This window comes from Dama dama, chromosome 22, assembly GCF_033118175.1.
Source record: "Dama dama isolate Ldn47 chromosome 22, ASM3311817v1, whole genome shotgun sequence".
In the NCBI taxonomy this organism is placed as follows: Eukaryota; Metazoa; Chordata; class Mammalia; order Artiodactyla; family Cervidae; genus Dama; species Dama dama.
The window spans coordinates 34253070-34273916 of record NC_083702.1 but is presented as its reverse complement, the minus strand read 5'-3'; the positions used below and the strand labels follow the sequence as shown (position 1 = coordinate 34273916).

The 20847-nt window shown below is 39.0% G+C and overlaps 1 protein-coding gene across 1 annotated transcript in view; it reads right to left on the bottom strand.

The window, feature by feature from the left end:
* IRAG2 (inositol 1,4,5-triphosphate receptor associated 2) overlaps nucleotides 1-20522 on the bottom strand; it is a 95821-nt gene extending 75299 nt beyond the window's left edge. The window contains exons 1-8 of the mRNA XM_061125144.1: nucleotides 19958-20522; nucleotides 17960-18073; nucleotides 11551-11734; nucleotides 9675-9754; nucleotides 9504-9582; nucleotides 6788-6946; nucleotides 3802-3919; nucleotides 2572-2622 (exon numbers count right to left, since the gene is read on the bottom strand). Of these exons, the coding sequence (XP_060981127.1) occupies nucleotides 2572-2622; nucleotides 3802-3919; nucleotides 6788-6946; nucleotides 9504-9582; nucleotides 9675-9754; nucleotides 11551-11734; nucleotides 17960-18073; nucleotides 19958-20522 (1350 nt within the window). The remainder of the gene's footprint in view (nucleotides 1-2571; nucleotides 2623-3801; nucleotides 3920-6787; nucleotides 6947-9503; nucleotides 9583-9674; nucleotides 9755-11550; nucleotides 11735-17959; nucleotides 18074-19957) is intronic.
* Nucleotides 20523-20847: the final 325 nt, after the last annotated feature.

The following is a 20847-nucleotide window of genomic DNA, read 5'->3' as shown; positions in this document are numbered from 1 at the left end:
GCCCAATTCTTTGCAACCCCATGGACTGCAGCATGCCAGGCCTCCCTGTCCCTTGCTAACTCCTGGAGTTTACTCAAACTCATGTCCACCGAATTGGTGATGCCACCCAACCGTCTCATTCTCTCTCATCCCCTTCTCCTCCTGCCTTCAATCTTCCCCAGCATCAGGATCTTTTCAAATGAGTCAGTTCTTTGCATCAGGTGGCCAAAGTTTCGGAGTTTCAGCTTCAGCATCAGTCCTTCCAATCAGTATTCAGGACTGATTTCCTTTAGGATGGACTGGTTGGATCTTCTCGCAGTCCAAGGGACTCTCTAATAGAAACTATTAGAAGTGAATTTTCCATATTACTTGGATATATAATAAATACTTTGGGATATTATAAAGTATTTGCTAACCTGAATACTTTATCCACTTCTTTTGTTCCTGCTTCGGTCTAAGTCTTCACTGACTTTTGCCTGCTTTATTATTAATACAAGAGCCTCCTAATTGGTCTCCTCACTTCTTCCCTCGCCCCACAGTTGATTCTAAAGCCAGGAGCCAGAGAAATCTTGGTAAAACTGAAATTATATGATGTTACTCCTCTGCTCAAAACTGTTCAGCAGCTCCCATCTCACTCAGCATAAACAACCAGAGTCCAAACAATGGCTTTATGAGATCCTGGGGGTCCAGGTCCCCACACCTCTCTGTAGCACCTTGTGGTACTTATTCCCTCTGCTCCAGCCACACTGATCTTGCTATCCCTTAAAAATGGCGGGCAGGCTACAGCCTGAAGACTTTGGACTGGCTATTTCCTCTGCCATCAGTGCTCTTTGAGATGAACCTCCGAGGTTTTAACCAAAAATTAACTTCACAGTTCTACTTTTCCTAACCACCCAATAAGCTACGGTTTATAAAGTAAACCTTTATTTTTGTGTTTTTGACCACAAGGCAGGTGGAATTTTAGCTCCAAGACCAGGCATCAAACCCACATCCCCTGCATTGAAAGGTGGAGTCTTAACCACTTGGACCACCAGGGAAGTCCCCTAACCACCCTAGTTTAAATCGCCGTTTTCTGTCCTTCTTCTCTTGGTGGCATTAATCCCATTTAACATGCTAGTTTCACACAGGCTATTTTGCTTAAGTCCGTATTCACTTAGAATAGAGTCTATCTCCCAGTGAATGTGTGTATAAGAAGTAAATAAATGTAAGTGAATAATTGGCTTTCCCAGTGGCTCAGTGGGTAAAGAATTCACCTGCAAATTCAGAAGACACAGGAGATGTGGGTTTGATCCCTGGGTCAGGAAGGTTCCCTGGAGGAGGAAATGGCAACCTACTCCAGTATTCTCACCTGAAAAATCCCATGAACAGAGGAGCCAGGCGGGCTGTAGTCCATAGGTTTGCAAAGAGTAGGACACGACTGAGTGACTAAGCACTCCATCGAATAATTACCCAAGCCATTGTGCTGTCACTCTTCACAATGCATCAGATTTTTACCTCCTAAAGGAAACTGAGTGACATCTCTATGCCTTTTCTAACACAAGTCAGTCATTGTAATGCCATCTCATGGAGAAGAGTTCTGTCTCCTTCCTCCTATCTCAATTCTAAATTGGTATACTACAATTCTTTGATGGTAGTCAATCATCTTAAATATGAGAATAAAAATATATTACATTGGGAGCTTACTTCAAAAGCACTAGTTTCATGGAAACCTGTCCTGGCAGCTGTAATATATCTAAATAAAATACAAGATTCCTTTCCATTCCTTAGCTGTTCCTTTCCAATCCATCATGAATGTCCACTTAGGCCACAAATTGGCTAACTCTTCAGATCATTCACTGCAGCTTAATAAACAACTGTAATAAGCTTTTATAATGCACAACCAAAAACCTGAACATAATGATTGACATTCAAAAGGTACCTATTAAAAAAAAAAAGAAAAAAAAAAAGGTACCTATAAAGAATTTTTCTTCAAAACAGTAACTTACTAGTAGCTTTTCTACCTGTTGTTTCAATGTTTTAATTTGTTGCTTAAAAACACATATTGCATAAAAGTTTTCTTCTTTTAAAAGATTTTACTAATATTTCCTAACATATATGAGGTATATTATGGTTAACCAAATGGCTTCACATGCATTATCTGAACCTTTAAAGTAACTGTAGGGAATAGGTATTATTAATCCCTCAGAAGATAAATGGCCTTTCCAAAGTCAGACAGTCAAAGAATTTAAGATCTGAGTCTTAGAGTCAATGACCTTTGCCATCTAGTTTTGTGGAATAATATTGGAAAATTATTAAATAACATCTACACTTTCTTCTTGACTTGTACACTTTTTAGACGGGTTAATTTCATTTCGTCTTAAGTCTGAATTTCTTAAATCCTATTTCCTCATGGGGGATTACAAAGGTAATATACTTCTGTCCAGACAGGAAACTCCTGTCTACTCTTCCTCGCTTGTCATTTGACAAAGCAACCTAGTATTTTGCCCACAGGAGCCTGAAATTCACACGATTTATATTTAACCCAGGGTCAGGACTCACAATTGTATGATTTCCATGTTTATCTGTATAGTCTGTTTAACAATTTCAACATACCTCTTCTTGGAGAATCCGAATCTTAAGAATCAGAGCCCGGTTTTCTGTCTCCTGATTTATTAAGAGAAACATAATTCAAAAGTATTTGAGAATCTCATGAAAATACCAAATATTTATTTCCAGAGTTATCAACATTTGTTCATCAATCTTAAATATAGCACTGACATATTGCACATGAGCCTAGTCTGAAAATATTCTCACTATGGGGTTAAGCCTTTGGCTTCCAGTTTCTTGGGATCCGTGAGAAGTCACTCTCCTCCTTGACTCAATTTAACTCTGACAGAGAAGGAAAGATGAGAAACAAAACAAAACAAAAAAAAGGTTATGTGGTTTGCCTAAAGTTACACAGCCCTCAGAAACAGGGCTTGCATGTTTTCAGCCTGACTCCCAAAGGTGGGCTCTTGGTCACTGATCTACATGATGACTTCCACATAGAAGCTCCTTAGTGGTTCCAGACTCAGTCCTTGCTGTAATGTATTCATAGAGACTTGCAGAGTCACCTGATAGTGAGTCCAGTCTCCACATTTTATTGTTGAGGCAAAAGCTAAGCTAAGCTGTGTTGGTTGTAGGAGGTCATGAGTGAAAGACACAGGCCTGAAATTCAAGTTTCCTGATAACTTACAGACCTAAAAATAAATCAGTCTGAATGACTTTCAGCTGACCCCCCTCCCAATCATGGTCAGCAATGCTCAAATAGTGCTAGAGGGATTTTGAAGATTATTACTGAAGCTCCAGAGAATAGTTTAACAGTCTCCATAAAAATAATTACTTCTCTGGTAGTTGAAGCTTAGTCTATATAATGTTTTGCTCCAAAAATTATAAGCCTGGGCTTCTTTAGTGTTAAGGACTGATTAATGGAGCTAATTAGTAATCTGTACATGCTGAAAAAAATGAATGTTTTTAAAAACCTGAGAAAAAGGTGAAAGTTTGACACACAATTTTTTTTTTTTGAAGATGTGATTTTCAGTGTCAGATATTTATAAATTCACCTGTTAACTTCAGAAGGCATTCTAGATCTTCACAAACCATTGCAAATGTAACATTTGTAAAGAATTTTAATCCTGGTTGAAAGGAAAACACAATTTTTTTATCCTACTTGCCTTTAATTTTCTATGGGGTTACGAATTCATTCATCAGCCTACTGATTTCCGATCTTTGCCTCCAAATAAACCATCTTGAATTGCAGTTAAATAAACTATCCGCCAATTTCAAAGTACTTGGATGACTTACTAACTGTTTGTTCTGGGCTACAATCATGGTCTTCTGCTCTTCTGAAGCATTCATACTAATTTTCAGTTCCTCCAGTTCTTCTTTTAACAGGTTTGTTCTCATAATAGCCTGGTGGGCACTGTGGGGGTGGGGAGAGAAGGCAATAAGCAAAACCTCAAATATAACCGTCAAAGATACTAACTAAAGCCACGGACTGTTTTTAAGCTCCAAGTTGAAAACCACTGAAAATTCAAACCAGATGCCAACAATAGTAAAAAATATTTTTTTTTTTTTACTCAAGATCTTCCACAGTCCTTAGAAAGGAAAGGGATTCGGTTAGCGTACACTGGGAGATAAAGGATAGAAGGAAACAAACATATTCGTGAAGACAAAGACTGGCATACTTCCTCTGAAATCTGCTACTGCTGCTGCTAAGTCACTTCAGTAGTCTGACTCTGTGTGACCCCACCCCTGGGATTCTCCAGGCAAGAACACTGGAGTAGGTTGCCATTTCCTTCTCCAAATCTATCACTGGCTGAATCACACAGTTCTTTCCTTCTACTACTAAGACATAATATTAGTTAATATAATTACACAAATATTTATTAAATAACATCACACATTCACTCAAAGCATAGCTTGTTTTCTTTTTAAAAAAACTTTGAGTTGCTATATTTCAAATGCATAAGCCAACAATGGAATGGAGAGAGCTTGAGGTTAGCACTTTTTTTAAAGTTATAGATTGGGGGACTTCCCTGGTGGTCCAATGGCTAAAATTCTGCACTCCCAATGCAGGTGGCCCGGGTTTGATCCCTGATCAGGGAACTAGATCCCACATGCTGCAACTAAAGATCCTACACTCTGCAATGAAGACTTGGTGCAACCAAATAAATACATATACATGTATATATTTAATTTTATAGATTGATTTGGAGTATGGTCAAAAATTGTGACGGTAGGAGTTCATGGTCAGAATGCTTTTCTGTTTTTTCAAGTTAAGTGAGAACTTTTCTGTTCAGAATTTTAGCAGCTATGACACCTGTACACACAGACTTTGTGAGAACCAGGTTGCTTGTTTTCTGATGCTCAAGTTTGTCCCACTTTATCTATTTTACCAGTGTCTGCACTTGATTGATTATGTCCTCAAGGTCCAGTATCCCTTTCTAGCTTAAGCTAAGGTAATGAATGTTCTCATCATCCTTCTAGGCTACAGGTACCCTGTTGCTGTTCAGTCTCCAAATCATGTCTGACTCTTCGCAACTGCATGGACAGCAGCATACCAAGCTTCCACGTCCCTCACCATCTCCCAGAATTTGCCCAAGTTCATGTAAATTGAATCGGCGATGCCATCCAACCGTCTCATCTTCTGTTGCTCTTTTCTCCTTCTGCCTTCAATCTTTCCCAGCATCAGGGTCTTTTCCAACGAGTCAGCTGTTCGCATCAGGTGGCCAAACAGGTACCCTGAGGGCACATTTTAAACCTGACTCATCGATGAATCTCTCTTAGTACTTAGCATGGAACTTTGCACAGAGTAAGAGTTCTAGTGGACCACTAAATGTCGGGATAGGTTTACACTTGACCTGTACGCATACTGGACTTACACAGAGACTTGAAGGACATAGAGAACATCACTGCTAGAAAAGAACTAACAAACGTTGCTGATGGGAAATTAAAGTTGCTTTACTGGTGGGAAAATAAAGTTGTTTTCCAAAGTCACTTCGGAACTTTGGAAAAGTCTGGCAGTTCCTCAAAATGCAAAGTATAAGTTGCACGCATGCATGCTAAGTTGCTTCAGTCCTGTCTGACTCTTTGTGACCCTATGGGCTGTACCCCGCCAGGCTCCTCTGTCCATGGGATTCTCCAGGCAAGAATACTGGAGTGGGTGACCATTTCTTTCTCCAGGGGATCTTCCAGACCCAGGGATTAAACCTGTGTCTCCTATGTCTCCTGTACTGGCAGGTAAGTTCTTTACAACAGTGCTACCTGGGTAGCCCTAAAGTATAGGTTGTAAGTGAAAGTCAATCAGTCATGTCCAACTCTCTGTGACCCCATGGACTATACAGTCCATGGAATTCTCCAGGCCAGAATACTGGAGTGGATAGCCTTTCCATTCTCCAGGGAAACTTCCCAACCCAGGGATCAAACCCAGGTCTCCTGCATTGCAGGCAGATTCTTTACCAGCTGAGCCACAAGGGAAGCCCAAGAATACTGGAGTGCAAAGCCTATCCCTTCTCCAGCAGATCTTCCTGACCCAGGAATCTAAACGGGGTCTCCTACATTGCAGGTGGATTCCTTACCAACTGAACTATCAGGAAAGACCAAAGTATAGGTCTTAAAAAGTATAGCAGTTTCACTCCTAGATACATAACCAAGAAAAACAGAAAACATATGACCTCATAAAATCTTGCACACAAATGTTCATAATAGCAGCTTTTTTAAGTGCCAGAAAGTGGTGCTAACCCAAATGTCCAAACTGAGGTATATTTATACAATGGAATATTATTCAGTCATAAAAAAGAATGAAGTAGCAATATGTGCTTCAACATGGATGAACTTTGAGAATGTGATGCTAAATGAAAGAAGCCAGACACAAAGGTCACATACTGTATGATTCCATGAATATGAAAATGTTCAGAATAGACAAATCCATAGAGATACAAAGTAGATTAGTGGTTGACAGGGACTGAGAGGGGAGGACATGGGGAGTGGCTGTTAATCAGTATGGGATTTCTTTTTGGAGTGATTAAAATGTCTTGATCACGTGAATATACTTGATATCATGTGAATACATCATGTGGATATACTTGGGAATAACTGGGATTAGATCACGTGAATAACTTGTGAATATACTAAAAAACACTAAACTAATTGTATACCTCAACAGGGTGACTCTTCTGCTTTGTGACTTGTATCTCAATAAAAAACAAATTTATTTAAAAAAAAAAAAAAGAAATAAAGGAAAAGGAACTAAAAGTTCCCAGCACACAGTACCCACACCAAGGCTCACCTTTTTACCTGAAGGCGCAGTTCAGTACAGTCCTCTGATAACTCTCTGTTTCCTTCTTCCAAGTTTTCCAATGCCAATTTCAATTTATTATTTTCCTCTTCCAACTTCTGCTTGTTGAAATGCAGGTCTGCTATATAGGTAATCAAATCAGGCACCTCTCTGCGGGTAAAAGGATGAATGAGCATAAACTTCAACATCACTAATCCCTTCTAGTCAAAATAAGGCTTATGGGTAAGCCCAAACAAGCTTAAATCTTCCTGTGAGGACTTCCCTGTTGGTCCAATAGTTAACAATCCGTCTGTCAGTGTAGGGGACACAGGTTCAATCCCTGGTCCAGGAAGATTCCACATGTTGCAGAGCAACTAAGCCTTGTAGGCCGCAACTGCCGAAGCCCTCCCAGCCTAGGCCCCACGCATCTCATGCTGTAACTACTGAAGCCCACTTGCCTAGAGCCTTTGCTGTGCAAAAAAAAAAAGGAATCCACTACAGTAAGACACCCATGCACCGCAACAAAGAGTAGCCTCCAACCACCACAACTAGAGAAAGCCCACGTGCAGTGATGAAGATCCAGCACAACCAAAAATAAATAAATAAAGAAGATTTTCTACTTTATTTTCATTCACCCTCATAAACACAGTTCACATACACAGTATTTATTCAAGCACTTATTACAATAACACCACAGATTTTTCCAAAATTGCCAGATATTTAGCATTTGCCACTTGTGAAATTGATTTTTACAGCTTTCGTTTCTTCCTCTTCACTTTGCTCCCAACTTCTGCCTCTATCTACACTGAAGAGTTCCCACTTCTGCCTGGGTTATGGAAAAATCCTGAAATAAATTGACACTGGATTCTTTCAATCAGAAATCTTGGCAGGTTTCAACAGGCCTTTAACTAGGAAACAATTCCTAGAGTTTTATCATTGCAGCCTGTAGCTCACAATTTAGTACTCATTGTTCCTAGTACTTTCTACAGCTTGTTAATATCTGTGGCTGTCACGCTTGCCCTGACATTTGATCCTAAACCCTTTGAGAGTCTGAGCTGTGTTTTTCAAGGAGTCCCAGGCCTCCTCTTCTTTGCCATCTTTTCCTAGAGTTTAGCACCGGTTGGCTACATGGTTCCTAGTCCACATTTTTTGCACAGATAAACCTGAAGTGGCAAAGATAAAATAAGGAAGGACAGGTTCAGTGCTTCAATTCTGAGCTTCCAAAGCAGAGACTTGGGTTCAATCCCTGGTCAGGGAACTAAGATCCCACAAGCCACATGTTGGCTCAGCCAAAAAAACTTTTTTTAAATAAAAATAAAGAACAGAGTCATTTCTCCTTAATATCTAAACTCATATGTAGCAGAAAACAGGTTTTCTCATTCATATCTAAAAGCATCTATTGAAGAAGTAATAAGGATTGACACATATACATTACCATGTATAAAATAGCTAGCTAGTGGGAACCTGCTATAAAGCAGAGGGAGCTCAGCTTGGTGCTCTAAAATGACCTAGATGAGTGGGATGGGAGGGACATCCAAGAGAGAGGGATATAGGTCTACATATAGCTGATTCACTTCATTGTACAATAGAAACTAATACAACATTACAAAGCAATTACACTCCAACTAGGAAAAAAAAAGCAATCCCCCAAAGAGCTTAAGGTCAATGTCATAACTCTATTTACAATGGAATTTGTCAGGCGTGGAAAACACATAAAGTCAAAGAAGGATAAAGTTTTCATGAGTGAGAAAATGTTCATTTATGTGACACTTCATAATCTTTCATAATTTGTGTTCCTAGTGAAACTACTTCTAATGCAATTGGGATATAATAGCTAAGAGTTAAAAATAAATTATGTTAGCCCTACCACACATGCACACAAGTAGAGCTAAGTGACTTTACCATAAATAAAATACATGAAAAAGTTGAAAGTGTTAGTTACTCAGTCATGTCTGATTCTTTGAGATCTCTTGAATTATAGCCCACCAGGCTCCTCTGTCTCTGGAATTCTCCAGGCAAGAATACTGGAGTGGGTTGCCATTCCCTTCTCCAGGAGATCCTCCAGACCCAGGGATTGAACCCGTGTCTCCTGAATTGCTTTGCCAATGTTACTTTGCCAACAAAGGTCTGTCTAGTCAAAGCTATGGTTTTTCCAGTAGTCACGTATGGATGTGAGAGTTGGACCATAAAGAAGGCCAGGTGCCAAAGAATTGATGCTTTTGAACTGTGGTGTTGGAAAAGACTCTTGAGAGTCCCTTGGACTGCCAGGAGATCAAACCAGTTCATCCTAAAGGAAATCAGTCCTGAATATTCATTAAAAGGACTGATGCTGAAGCTCCAATACTTTGGCCACCTGATGCAAAGAACTGACTCATTGGAAAAGACCCTACTGCTGGGAAAGATTGAAGGCAGGAGGAGAAGGGGACAACAGAGGATGAGATGATTGGATAGCATCACCAACTCGATAGACATGAGTTTGAGCAAGTTCTGGGAGTTGGTGATGAACAGGGAAGCCTGGCATGCTGCAGTTCATGGGGTCACAAAAAGTCAGACACGACTGAGTGACTGAAATGAACTGAACTGAACTCCTGCATTGCAGGCAGATTCTTTACTGTCGGAGACAGCAGGGAAGCCCAGAAATAAAATAAAATACATAGATCTATGAAGCAAGAAAATCCATAAGAAAAGTTGAGGCACTTGAGAAAATATTACAAGTAAGAATGCTTACAAGACTCCTTTAGGCAAGTCTCCACCCAACCCCTTGAAGTTCCATGATGAAGAATCTGTTATATCTGTGGTCATCTTAACTGAAACACACACAAGAGAGTTTAATAAAAAAAATCCATTTCTCCAAACCACAATAAAGTGGCAGAACAACCCCAAAGAAACACATACATACTTGCTTCACATGATTTTATGCTGTCCTGTTCAAAAGCAGAATTAACCATTCTGCTGCTTGATCCACTATTCTCTCCTTCCCTGTGGCCAAAAAAATAAAACCAGTTAGCTAGGATTCTTTGTCAAACCAAAGCTTAGCCAGTTTTTCAGATGTGTTCTGTATTTTCTTACTGATGTTGGTCTTTCTGAATTTTAAAACCATCTATCCATTTGGCCACAATTGGGAGTCCAACACTATTCTTAAACAGAGTCATAGAATAGAAACATATTGTCTCTACCTCCTATAAACTTTAATCTAACATGAAGAAAAGAATATGAATGTATAAATAAGTAGGTGATAATGTATATAGCTATAATTAGGCAATGGGAGTCTCAATGGATTAGGAAGCTGACATGATTTGGAGGACTAAGTGGACACCTGTAGAGGTAGCAAGACATTGGGCCTTAGAGAATTAGGAAGGAAAAGGCATGAACAGCTAATAATTTGGGGTACATTGAAGGTGCTCTTTTCTCTTTCTCATAAAAAACCAAGTTGAACTTGAACTAATTGTAGTTTGGAGCTTATCATTCCTAATATTTGGAGAACCCTATTCACAGGCCTCTGCCCAGGACACCCCCAAATACACATATTAACACTTCAACTATTTCTTTTCCAAGAGTCTTTGCATTATGATTTCAGTTTTGCTGCCTAATCTTAGCAATTGCCAAACCCTTAGATAATCTCTTCGGAGCAGCTACAAAAGCCTCTAGACTAGTATTTACATCCTATTGTGTTTCAACATGAGATGTTTGTCAGAAGATGACTGAGCAGAATAGCTCAGTCATCACTCTCACTATTCTTGTTAATAGATCCACACCCATCACCATTTCTGAGTTTCTGTTCTTATATTTTATATCTCCCATGTTCTTTTTCTATTCCTTTATATTTGTCATAGAAATAAATTTTCTCTTTTGCCCTCACTCCACTTTACCCATGGATTATTGATATCTGTATTATACAATCAAGCCTAAATATTTTAGGAAAAGTAGAAAATTCATAAGAAAAGAAGACAAAGAAGCTAAGGTCTTCATGCAAAGATAATCATTTTGGAATATATTCCTTCCCACTTTTTCCTTTGCATATTTTCATTTCTCAACAAATATGGGAGTGTACTACATTTACAGATCTATGGCCGATTATTTAAAATAAATACATATGAATATTTCTCCTGTCAAATATTTATTTAATTATAATTTTGAGTGACTAATTAGGATTCTAGAGTATGGAAGTATTATCATTTATTTGTCCAGCCACCTACTATTAAAATTTGGTTTGCTTACATTTATCATAATCATAAACAACATTCTGCATATAGAGTATACAATTGGCTGTCTTTCCTGAAGTTACATAATTTGACCACATTGCATATTTCTAAGGCTCTGATGCTCATGTTGTGCTCAGTCGCTCACTGGTGTCTATCTCTCTGTAACCCCACGGACTATAGCCCCCCAGCCCCCTCCTGTCCATGAAATTTTTCAGGTAAGAATACTGGAGTGGGTTGCTATTTTCTTCCTCCAGGATATCTTCCCAACCTAGGGATCAAACTGCGTCTCTTGCATTGTCAGTAGATTCTTTACCACTGAGCCACCTGGGAAGTCACACATTCCTAAACTGCCCTTGAAAAGCTGTGCCAACTTGCACTATTACCAACAAGGAGAAGGCCTATTTCTCCACCCGCCCTGACAACATGGGATAGAGTCATTCCTCTAAACCTTTGTTAAACTGATATTACTATCAGATAGTATTTCCTATCAGTGCAAAAAACAGTGATTAACATTCATTGTAATCAATTGTTAAATCAGAACCTGAAAACGCATCCTGCTGGGACTATGATTACCATTTGTTTCTGCAGTAAGCCATCATCCATTCCTTCACAGTGGCCTGGAAGGTTTCCAGGTTCACATGTACATCTCTCTTTCCAGGATCAAGCATGATCCACAGCTCCTCAAGGCCATCATCTTCAGAACCTTGATTAGTTGTCTGTCTCAGATAATCTATTATTTTGGTGACTCTGACTAAGCCTTAGGAAGAAGAAAGTCAAGTTAGTTTTTAAAGGTGGCAAAAGATTATTTTTTTTTTTAAGTGAGGTGCTTAACTCGTTCAAGTCTCTTGGGTCCTGGAAATGTGCCTTACAACCCTCGCAATCCTGCTGAGTTGTCATAAAGTAGAAAGAGCACTGGCCTTAGGTTGGAGTCTAACCAACTGGGGTCAAATCTTGGCTCTGGACTGTACCAGCTGTGTGGCTCTGGGGAAATTACTCAGTCTCTTTGAGTGAGTGTCCTCATCTGTGAAATGATGCCTCCTACACAGAGTTGTGAGATTCAAATAGGAAAGATTTATGTAATCAATAGGCTTCTCAGATGGTGCAGTAAAGAATCTGCCTGCCAATGCAATTCACAAGAGATGAGGATTCGATCCCTTGGTTGGGAAGATCATCTGGAGGACGAAATGGCAACCCTCTCTAGTATTCTTGCCTGGGAAATCCCATGGACAGAGGAGCCTGATGGGCTACAGTCCATGGGGTTGCAAAGAGTCAGGCATGACTAAGCAACTGAGCACACACACATACACACAAACACACACACACACACACACACACACACACACGTAATCAATAATCCCTTGTGGGAAGTGGTCAAAATGCCACTTTATTTTTCTCTTCCATTCTTTCTTTAAAAAACATTTAGTGGGGACTTCCCTTGTAATCCAATGGTTAAGAATCCACCTTCCAATGCAGGGGACTCGGGTTCAATTCCTGGTCAGAGAATTAAGATCCCACAAGCTGTGTGGCAACTAAGCCCTCGAGCTGCAGCAACTACTGAGCCCTCACACTGCAACTGGAGAAGCCCACGAGCCACAGGGAAGATCCTGCCTGTCGCAGCAAGTAAATAAATAAGTATTTTAAAAAAGCATTCAGTGAAGAAAGGGTTTCCTTGGCCCTAGACAAAATTTTCAGCCTCATGTAAGTAGTTTGACTCTTTGGGGTGGAGAGGGAGGGGTGGAAAAATCATTCTTAGATATAATCAGTCCTACTATCACATTCAGAAATTAAAGTCATACAGACTGTGTTAGTAATTAACACACCAGTCTTTCTCAAGCATAAGACATCTTTTCTACTCTTAACTAAGGCCTGCCTTGGGCTAGCAGCTTAAAGAGGGAAGGAAAAGGAAGTTGAAGTTTGATAAGGTGAAGATTCTTACCCCAGGAGGTAAACAGAGACACTAATATTTTTTTAAAATATTTTTTAAATAAAAGAATAAGCTTAGTACATAATTTGGAAAAGAGAGCTGTAAAGGAAATTGAATGACTTTAAAGAATGCATTAATTTAATGGGAAATGTCATTAGGCTGTGACAGGAAGAAACAGAAATAAATTTTTTATAGTTATTTAGAAAGACAATTTTTACTCCTGTTTGCGTAATTGGAGAATTAGAAAGTCAAAGAGAATACCTCATATCTCATTTTCCTCCACTAAAGCTCTAAAATCTGATTTTATACCTCAAAACCAGAAAGATCTCCTGAGATGTTTCTTTAATGTGTCAACTTAACTGGGCCATAGAGTGCCCAGTTATTTGGTCAAATATGATTCTGGTTGTTTCTGTGAGGGTGTTTTAGAAAGAGATTAAGATTTAAATTGGTAGAATAACACAGGCTGCTGTCCCCTAATGCAAGTGGGCCTGAATAGAACAAAAAGGCAGACCCTTCCCCAAGTGAGAGAGAATTCTTCCTGCATGACTGCCTTGGACCCAAGACTTATCTTTTTTCCTAACTTTGGACTTGAACAGTAACATCAGCTCTTCTTCAGTTTCCAGCCTGTTGACCTTTGGACAGGTTGTCTCCTGGTTCTCAGGCCTTTGGACACTGACTGGAAGGACACCATCAAAAGCTCTCTGGGTCTCCGTCTTCAGCTTGCTCACTTACCCTGCAGATCTTTGAACACGCCTGCCTCCATAACTACATGATCCAGTTCCTTATAATTGTGCGTGTGTGCCTGCGTGCTCATGTCTGACTCTGCGACCCCACGGACTGTAGCCCGCCATGCTCCTCTGTCCATGGAACTTTCCAGGAAAGAATACTGGAGTGGGTTTGCCATTTGCTTCTCTTCTTCCCAACAATCGAACCCACATCTCCTGTGTCTCCTGCATTGTAGGTGGATCTTTACCATTGAGCCATCAGGGAAGCCCCAATTCCTTCTAATACATCTCTTAATATATTTTACACACACACACACTCCCCCTGTTGGTTCTGTTTCTGATACATCTCCCATCTCCCTTTAATGGAGTTTCCTTATTTTCTTCTGGGAAACAATTCCTTAAATCCTGTCCATGCAGAGAGGCTTACCAGGAATAAATAAGTCCCATTCAACCTACCGATATAATTAAGGGTACAGGTAAATGTTTTGTTATAAGAATGTTCATTATGGTTTATTATGGTTATTTTTGTGCTTTTCATAATAGAGAAAAAATACCCAATTGAGACATATCATTTAAATATATTATGTTACATCCCCCTAAAGTACAATATACAGAGAAAATATATATTATTGACATAGACAAGTACTCAGAATTAATAAGTAAGAAAAAGCAAATTATAAAGCAAGTCTGGAAACATTCCCATATAAACTTAGGGAATATATTGCATAAACCTTAAGGAGAAAATAATGACCAAAAAAAAGGTCTTAAACCATTTTTTGGAACCATACTGTGGCAGTGAGGTGGACAGACTCCAGGCTTCCCCTTTATGATCCTTGCTTCCTAATGTTTACACCCTGGTGTAGTCTCCTGCCCTCGAGTGTGGGCATGACCTGGGACTTGCTTCTAACCGGTAGAATATGGCAAAGGGGACAGGATATGCATGTATCTGGTTGTGTGATTAACTCACATGAGATCACAGTGCCTATCTTGCTAGGGCTTCCCTGGTGACTCAGCAGTAAAGAATCTGCCTATCAATGCAGGAGACCTGGGTTCAATCCCTGAGTCAGGAAGATCCCTTGGAGAAGGAACTGGCAACCCACTCCAGTATTCTTGCTTGGAGAATCCCATGGACAGAGGAGCATGGCGGGTTATAGTTCATGGGGTCTCCAAAGAGTTGGACACGACTTAGTTACTAACACTTTCAAACTTTTATCTTGCTGGAGTCACTCCCTTGCTGGCTTTGAAGAAGCAAATCTGCCATATTAGGGACTTCCTATATTCAGAGGTGCAACTAGCAAGAAACTGTCTAGCTGACGGCAGCAAGACTCTGAAGTCTTCAGTCCTATAAGAGCAAGAAACGAATTCTGCCACGTAAAGCAGATCACTCCCCACTTGAGCCACAGAGGAAACTGCTAAGGCTAGTCAAGGAAAACTTAAGCACTAAACATTTTCTTTGCTCTTTGTCCTCCCCTCTCCCCTCTACTATGCATTGTGTATCTGCATTTTGCATCAACCAAACATCCCCATCAGCAGAAATACCTGCTCAACCATAAAGAGCAACATTATCCCAGCATCAACAAGACGACCCTAGAAAGATAAACTTCCTTCTTATAAGGAGCTAGGATGACCCATGACTCACTACTCACCTTATATGCTTAGATCTGGATTGTGTAAACTATTAATAATATGTACACCATTTAATGTACAGCCTTCTGTCTCAAAAATGTGCTCCGACTTTTAACAGGCAGAATGGTTCTCTGAGTTTTCTGAAAGGCTGTCCCTGGATTATAGTCCTCACTTTGGCTTAAAAGTTTCCATTGCTTTCTTAGATCAACTGATTCATTTTGTATAGACATTATAAAGGAAAATAGTAACTTTACAAGACAGAGATTTGGCAGACACCACATTAATCAAGGGATCAAAGTTAAAAATCCTGGTACATTGTCCTGAGAAGAGTATAAGGTCACTTCATAACATCGCATCAGTAGTGTGCCTGCGAAAATGTACAGCCTGAATAATCAAGAGGAAATAGCAGACATTCTACAAAGTAGCTGGCATATAGTCTTCAAAAATTTCAAAGTCATAAAAGACAAGGAATCTGAGGAATTACTCCAGATAAAAGGAGACCGAAGAGATGTGAAAACTAAACACAGTGTGTGTTTCTGAATTTGATTCTGGACCAGGAAACAAAAAAGCTATAAAGAATATTATTGGGGAAATAGACAAAATTTGAATACAGACATTTAAATTAGACAACAGTATCATATCAATGTTAAATATCCTAATTTGGATAATTGTTCTGCAGCTATGCAAGCAAATGTTCTTATTTGTAGGAAATACACACTGATGTACTTCAGGGTAAAGAGACACAATACCTGGAGTTTCTTTTCTTTTCTTTTTTTTTTTTTGAGTTTATTTTCAACTAGAAATACCACCAAGCTTTTATCCGGCCTTTCCTTTGGGAAACAAGACTTAGCCACAGCCTTATAAAACTGATAAGCAGCATAGAGTTTCTCTTTATAGATATTCTCTAGATATTCTAGTTGATAAAGTAGGAAGGAATGATAAACTACTAACCTCCACAACATCTAACGAAAGAATAAATCTAGGCCTTCACTCTCAATAGTTTTGTCTTTTGATAAAACTACATATACTGTGACTCCTCTGGTGGTCCAGTGGTTAAAACTCTATGCTTCTAATGCAGGGGGTGAGGGTTTGATCCCTGGTCAAGGAACTAAGATCCCACATGCCTGCCACTTGATGTAGCAAAAAAAAAAAAAAAAAAAACCACCAAAATCCACCATCTATACAGAGTCTTGCCAAAAAAAAAAAAAAAAAAAAGATATAAAACATTTACCTGCTCAAGCCTCTAAATGTAGGGGACAAAAAAAACAGGTTGTGTTTCTATGGCCACACAATCACTAAAATTCAGATTGGAGAAAAAGGAGATAAAAGAGCCAGTTTCATTAACAAATAACTTAAAATACAAAAAGAATGAAAAAGGAACAGAGGGATAAGCCAGATAACCAATAACAACGAACAACCCTTTCTTGGATACCGATTTGAACAAATCAACTGTTTAAGAAAACAGAAATTTCTCATACAAATAAGAAAACTTGAATGTTAGTAAGGTATTTGATATTTTAAAATTACGTTACATTTTTGGTCATAAAAATGACACTCTGCATGTGTGAAATAGACAGCTAGTGGGATGTTTTATATGGCACGAGAGCTCGGCTCGGGGCCCAGCAGTGACCTAGAGAGTAGGGGTGGGAGGGAGACACCACAGGGAGGGTATATATGTGTACATATATCTGATTCACTTCACCTTACAACAGAAATGAACACAACATGGTAAACAATTCTACCCCAATAATATAATTTAAAACTAAAAATTTTTAAAAGACACTGTATAGCTGTATCTAAAATCAGTCTTTGTCTTTTGAATGTACTGAAATGTTTACAGAAGAAACAATATGATGTCTTGGACTTGCCTCAAACTAATTCAGGCTTAGTGGGAGACAGTGGAGGACAGAAGAGTCTGGCAGGCTAGAGTCCATGGGGTCACAAAGAGTCGGACACAACTTAGCAACCGAACAACAACAGGAACAGTCCAGAGTGGAGCAGAGGGAAGTGGAGGAAAAATGAGACATCATCATTTATGACATATATATAAGGGTCATGATACCCCTCTCCACTTCTGTATATGTCTGAAAGTTTCTATAATAAAAAAGTTTTAATCCAAATGAAAGGAAACCACATTGACTGAGGAATTTGTCTGGGCAGGTTATACAATGAATCATTAACAGCAGTTACTCAGGGGAACAGGATAACTGATGAGTTCTTTTTTCCTTTCTTTCTTCCATATTATTAATTTTGTTACAGTGATGATGAACCATTGACATGCTAAACATTACTTGCGGAAATTTTAAAAAAAGCATGTCTCTAAGAAAAACAGAAGTGAAAGTCTAAAATTGACTTAAAAATTGGAGCTAAATTTGTACAGTGGTTTTATGTATATGAAGTCTGTATTTTTTTGTGAGGCAACACCTATGAGATGTAAATAGTTCAAGTCAATGACTGCAGCTGGTAAAATCGATGATAAGCTCAGTAAAATCATTTAATACTCTGGCAAAATATATAAAACGGGTAGAAAGAAATTAACCAACATCTAAACAGCCATCCCCCCTTCCAAATTAGGTTGCACCTGCCATGTGTAAAGACACAGATACACAGATCTCCACACATAAACCATTTCCCTTTCTCTCACAACAGAAAGTACAATGAGTGGATGAGTATTAGTGAAAATCTGAGCAGAAAACTTTCAACTAACCTCTGCGTTTGGAGTCACATATGTTAAAAATACTCCTAAGCAACTCTTCTTCATAGGTCCTGTTGCTGCTATAGGTTACATCTTCCTTGCCATCATCAGTTCCTTGTTTCCACCCTATCAGAAGAAAAAGTTTGCAAATCCAGATGCTTTTATGTGCTAACATGCTTAGTTGCTCATTTTTTAAAAAATTTTAACAAAGAGTCAGATATGACTGAGTGGCTAACATATACTTTTACATATATGGTATGTTCCAACTATTAAAATAAAGAGCAGCCCACAATACTGGTTCAGTCAGTCAGTTTAGTCACTCAGTCGTGTCTGACTCTGCAACCCCATGAACCGCAGCATGCCAGGCCTCCCTGTCCATCACCAACTCCTGGAGTCCACCCAAACCCATGTCCATCGAGTCATTGATGCCATCCTCTGTCATCCCCTTCTCCTCCTGCCCTCAATCTTTCCCAGCATCAGGGTCTTTTCAAATGAGTCAGCTCTTCGCATCAGGTGGCCAAAGGACTGGAGTTTCAGCTTCAACATCAGTCCCCCCAGTGAACACCCAGGATTGATCTCCTCTAGGATGGACTGGTTGGATCTTCTTGCAGTCCAAGGGACTCTCAAGAGTCTTCTCCAACACCACAGTTCAAAAGCATCAATTCTTCGGCACTCAGCCTTCTTTATAGTTCAACTTTCACATCCACACATGACCACTGGAAAAATACTGGTTACTTAACATGAATAGATCAAGAAAAAAGTGGTCTTGAAGTATCTTTGATTGTTCATTTTTCCTTTCATGTTTTACAAATGTGGAATAAAAGGAGAGAAGATGAAGAGGGAACTGAGCTTTATTGTCCTGTGATAGTAAAAGCACTCTGTGAAGTGAGAGAGAAGGCAAAATTGAGATTCATTTCTGTTATGTGTGTAGGTACTTTTCATTGGCAGAGTTGATAGAGAAAGTTGAATGGGTTGCAGTGTGTTATCCCTATTCTTGCCGGTACTGGTACCTTCATCTCTAAGATATTGCCACTGTGCAATTTTATGACAGGTTAATAATGATTGACATTATATGACTGGAACAGTGAAATAGATCAAATTGATTTTTCATTTTTGATGAGAACTGAACACTTATACAAGGAAATGTATGCAAATACCTGTAGTAAAAAAGTTTTTATTTCTGGATATTACTTTAATTATATTGCTTACAACTTCTGGCACTGTGAAGGAAGTGATATAATATAATGAGGTGCTAAATGGATTAAGACAGTTTAGTCCTATGAAGAATATATGTTTGAGTAAATTCATGTGCCACAATGGATAGGTTTCAGTTAATATAATGCAATTGGGGGAAATAAAGCTATCTTTACCTGTTAAAAAAAAAAAGCACTCTGTGAAAAAGCAAATAGTGTTAACACTAATAGGGATATTTTAAGGAAAACAGAGGGAAAATAAACACTAGCTATACAGAAAATGTATCATTTTACATTGTTTTTTAGGGCCTACCATATATGGGATTCTGTAAGCAATACCCTAAGTAGAATTCCAAAATTTCATTGAACTTGGCCTACAGAATTTACATTGTTCCCTGGTTGACCTTATTGGCGCTATACTTTCTTACATGTTTCTCTCACACACAAAAAGGGAAAAATGTTAAAATGTTAATTTTCAGTAAGGCATGTTGGAAGTATATGAATTTTAACTCCCATATATGTATATATTCCTATCATGACATTCTAATTTGCCCAGGAGAAAGTTTGTTTTCAGGTCAGTAGAAAAATACCAATGATTATGATTGAAAATATAATCTAGAATTTCTATCAGGTTTATATTTGAAATCATAGAAAACACTGATGTTTCAGATATAAGATTTTTGTTGAGAGAAAGAAAATTTTAAGGGAAAGATGGATGCTTTAATCAAGTTTCATACTTCATTTTAGATCAGGCACTGTCATAGTCACAAGCTCCTTGCTTTATTGGAAGAACAAATATTAAAATATGAATATTTACCCTCTTCTTTCGGAGATAATTTTTTCACCACAGAATCCTGAGGAGTAGAGCTCTGATCAGAGGTGGAATCAAAGTCAAGTGCTAAGGTACTAAAATCATTTCCACTACAACAGTTAGTCAAATCCTTGTCAGCAAAGAGCTCCCTTTTTGTGATCTGCGGCATCAAAGATGTATAATTCTGGGAGCTCTGTGATCTTGGCCTTGAGATATTTTCAGAACCTGTGAGGATAAGTGGGTATGTTGCCTTCTCAGGAGAGCTGAGATGAGAAATGGATGGGGTTCTTGGAGACACTATCTGAGACTGGGAAGCGAAGGCGCCATCTTTCTCAGGACTCGAGAAGAGCGTGTCGGGCAGAGGGATGTGAGCTGCCATCATTTTCTTCAGCACCTCTTCAAAATCCTTCTTGGGGTTAGTCTGCGGGCTGTCAAAACTGCTAGACTGGTATTTGATAATCTGTCGGATGGGATCAGAAATGTCTTCTCTCTTTTGGATGGCTCGCAGTTTTCTACAGATGCTTTCCACGGGGTTATGCCGCTTCTCAGCAACCTTCTTTGCAGAGGCCATTGCTGACTTTCCTCCAGTGAGACAGAGGAGGTGGCTAAAGTACAGGCAAAGAGTAGACATGTTTTTCAGTTAGCACTGTCCTCACAATAATGGAGCAATAGGCTATTTATTCCCAAACCAACTTTGGGGGGATCAAGATGTCTTTATTTATTTTATTTTATTTTTTGCAATTTGTGATGATTATTTTTTTTTAATTTTTTCCATTTATTTTTATTAGTTGGAGGCTAATTACTTTACAGTATTGTAGTGTTTTTTGTCATACATTGACATGAATCAGCCATGGATTTACATGTATTCCCCATCCCGATCCCCCCTCCCACCTCCC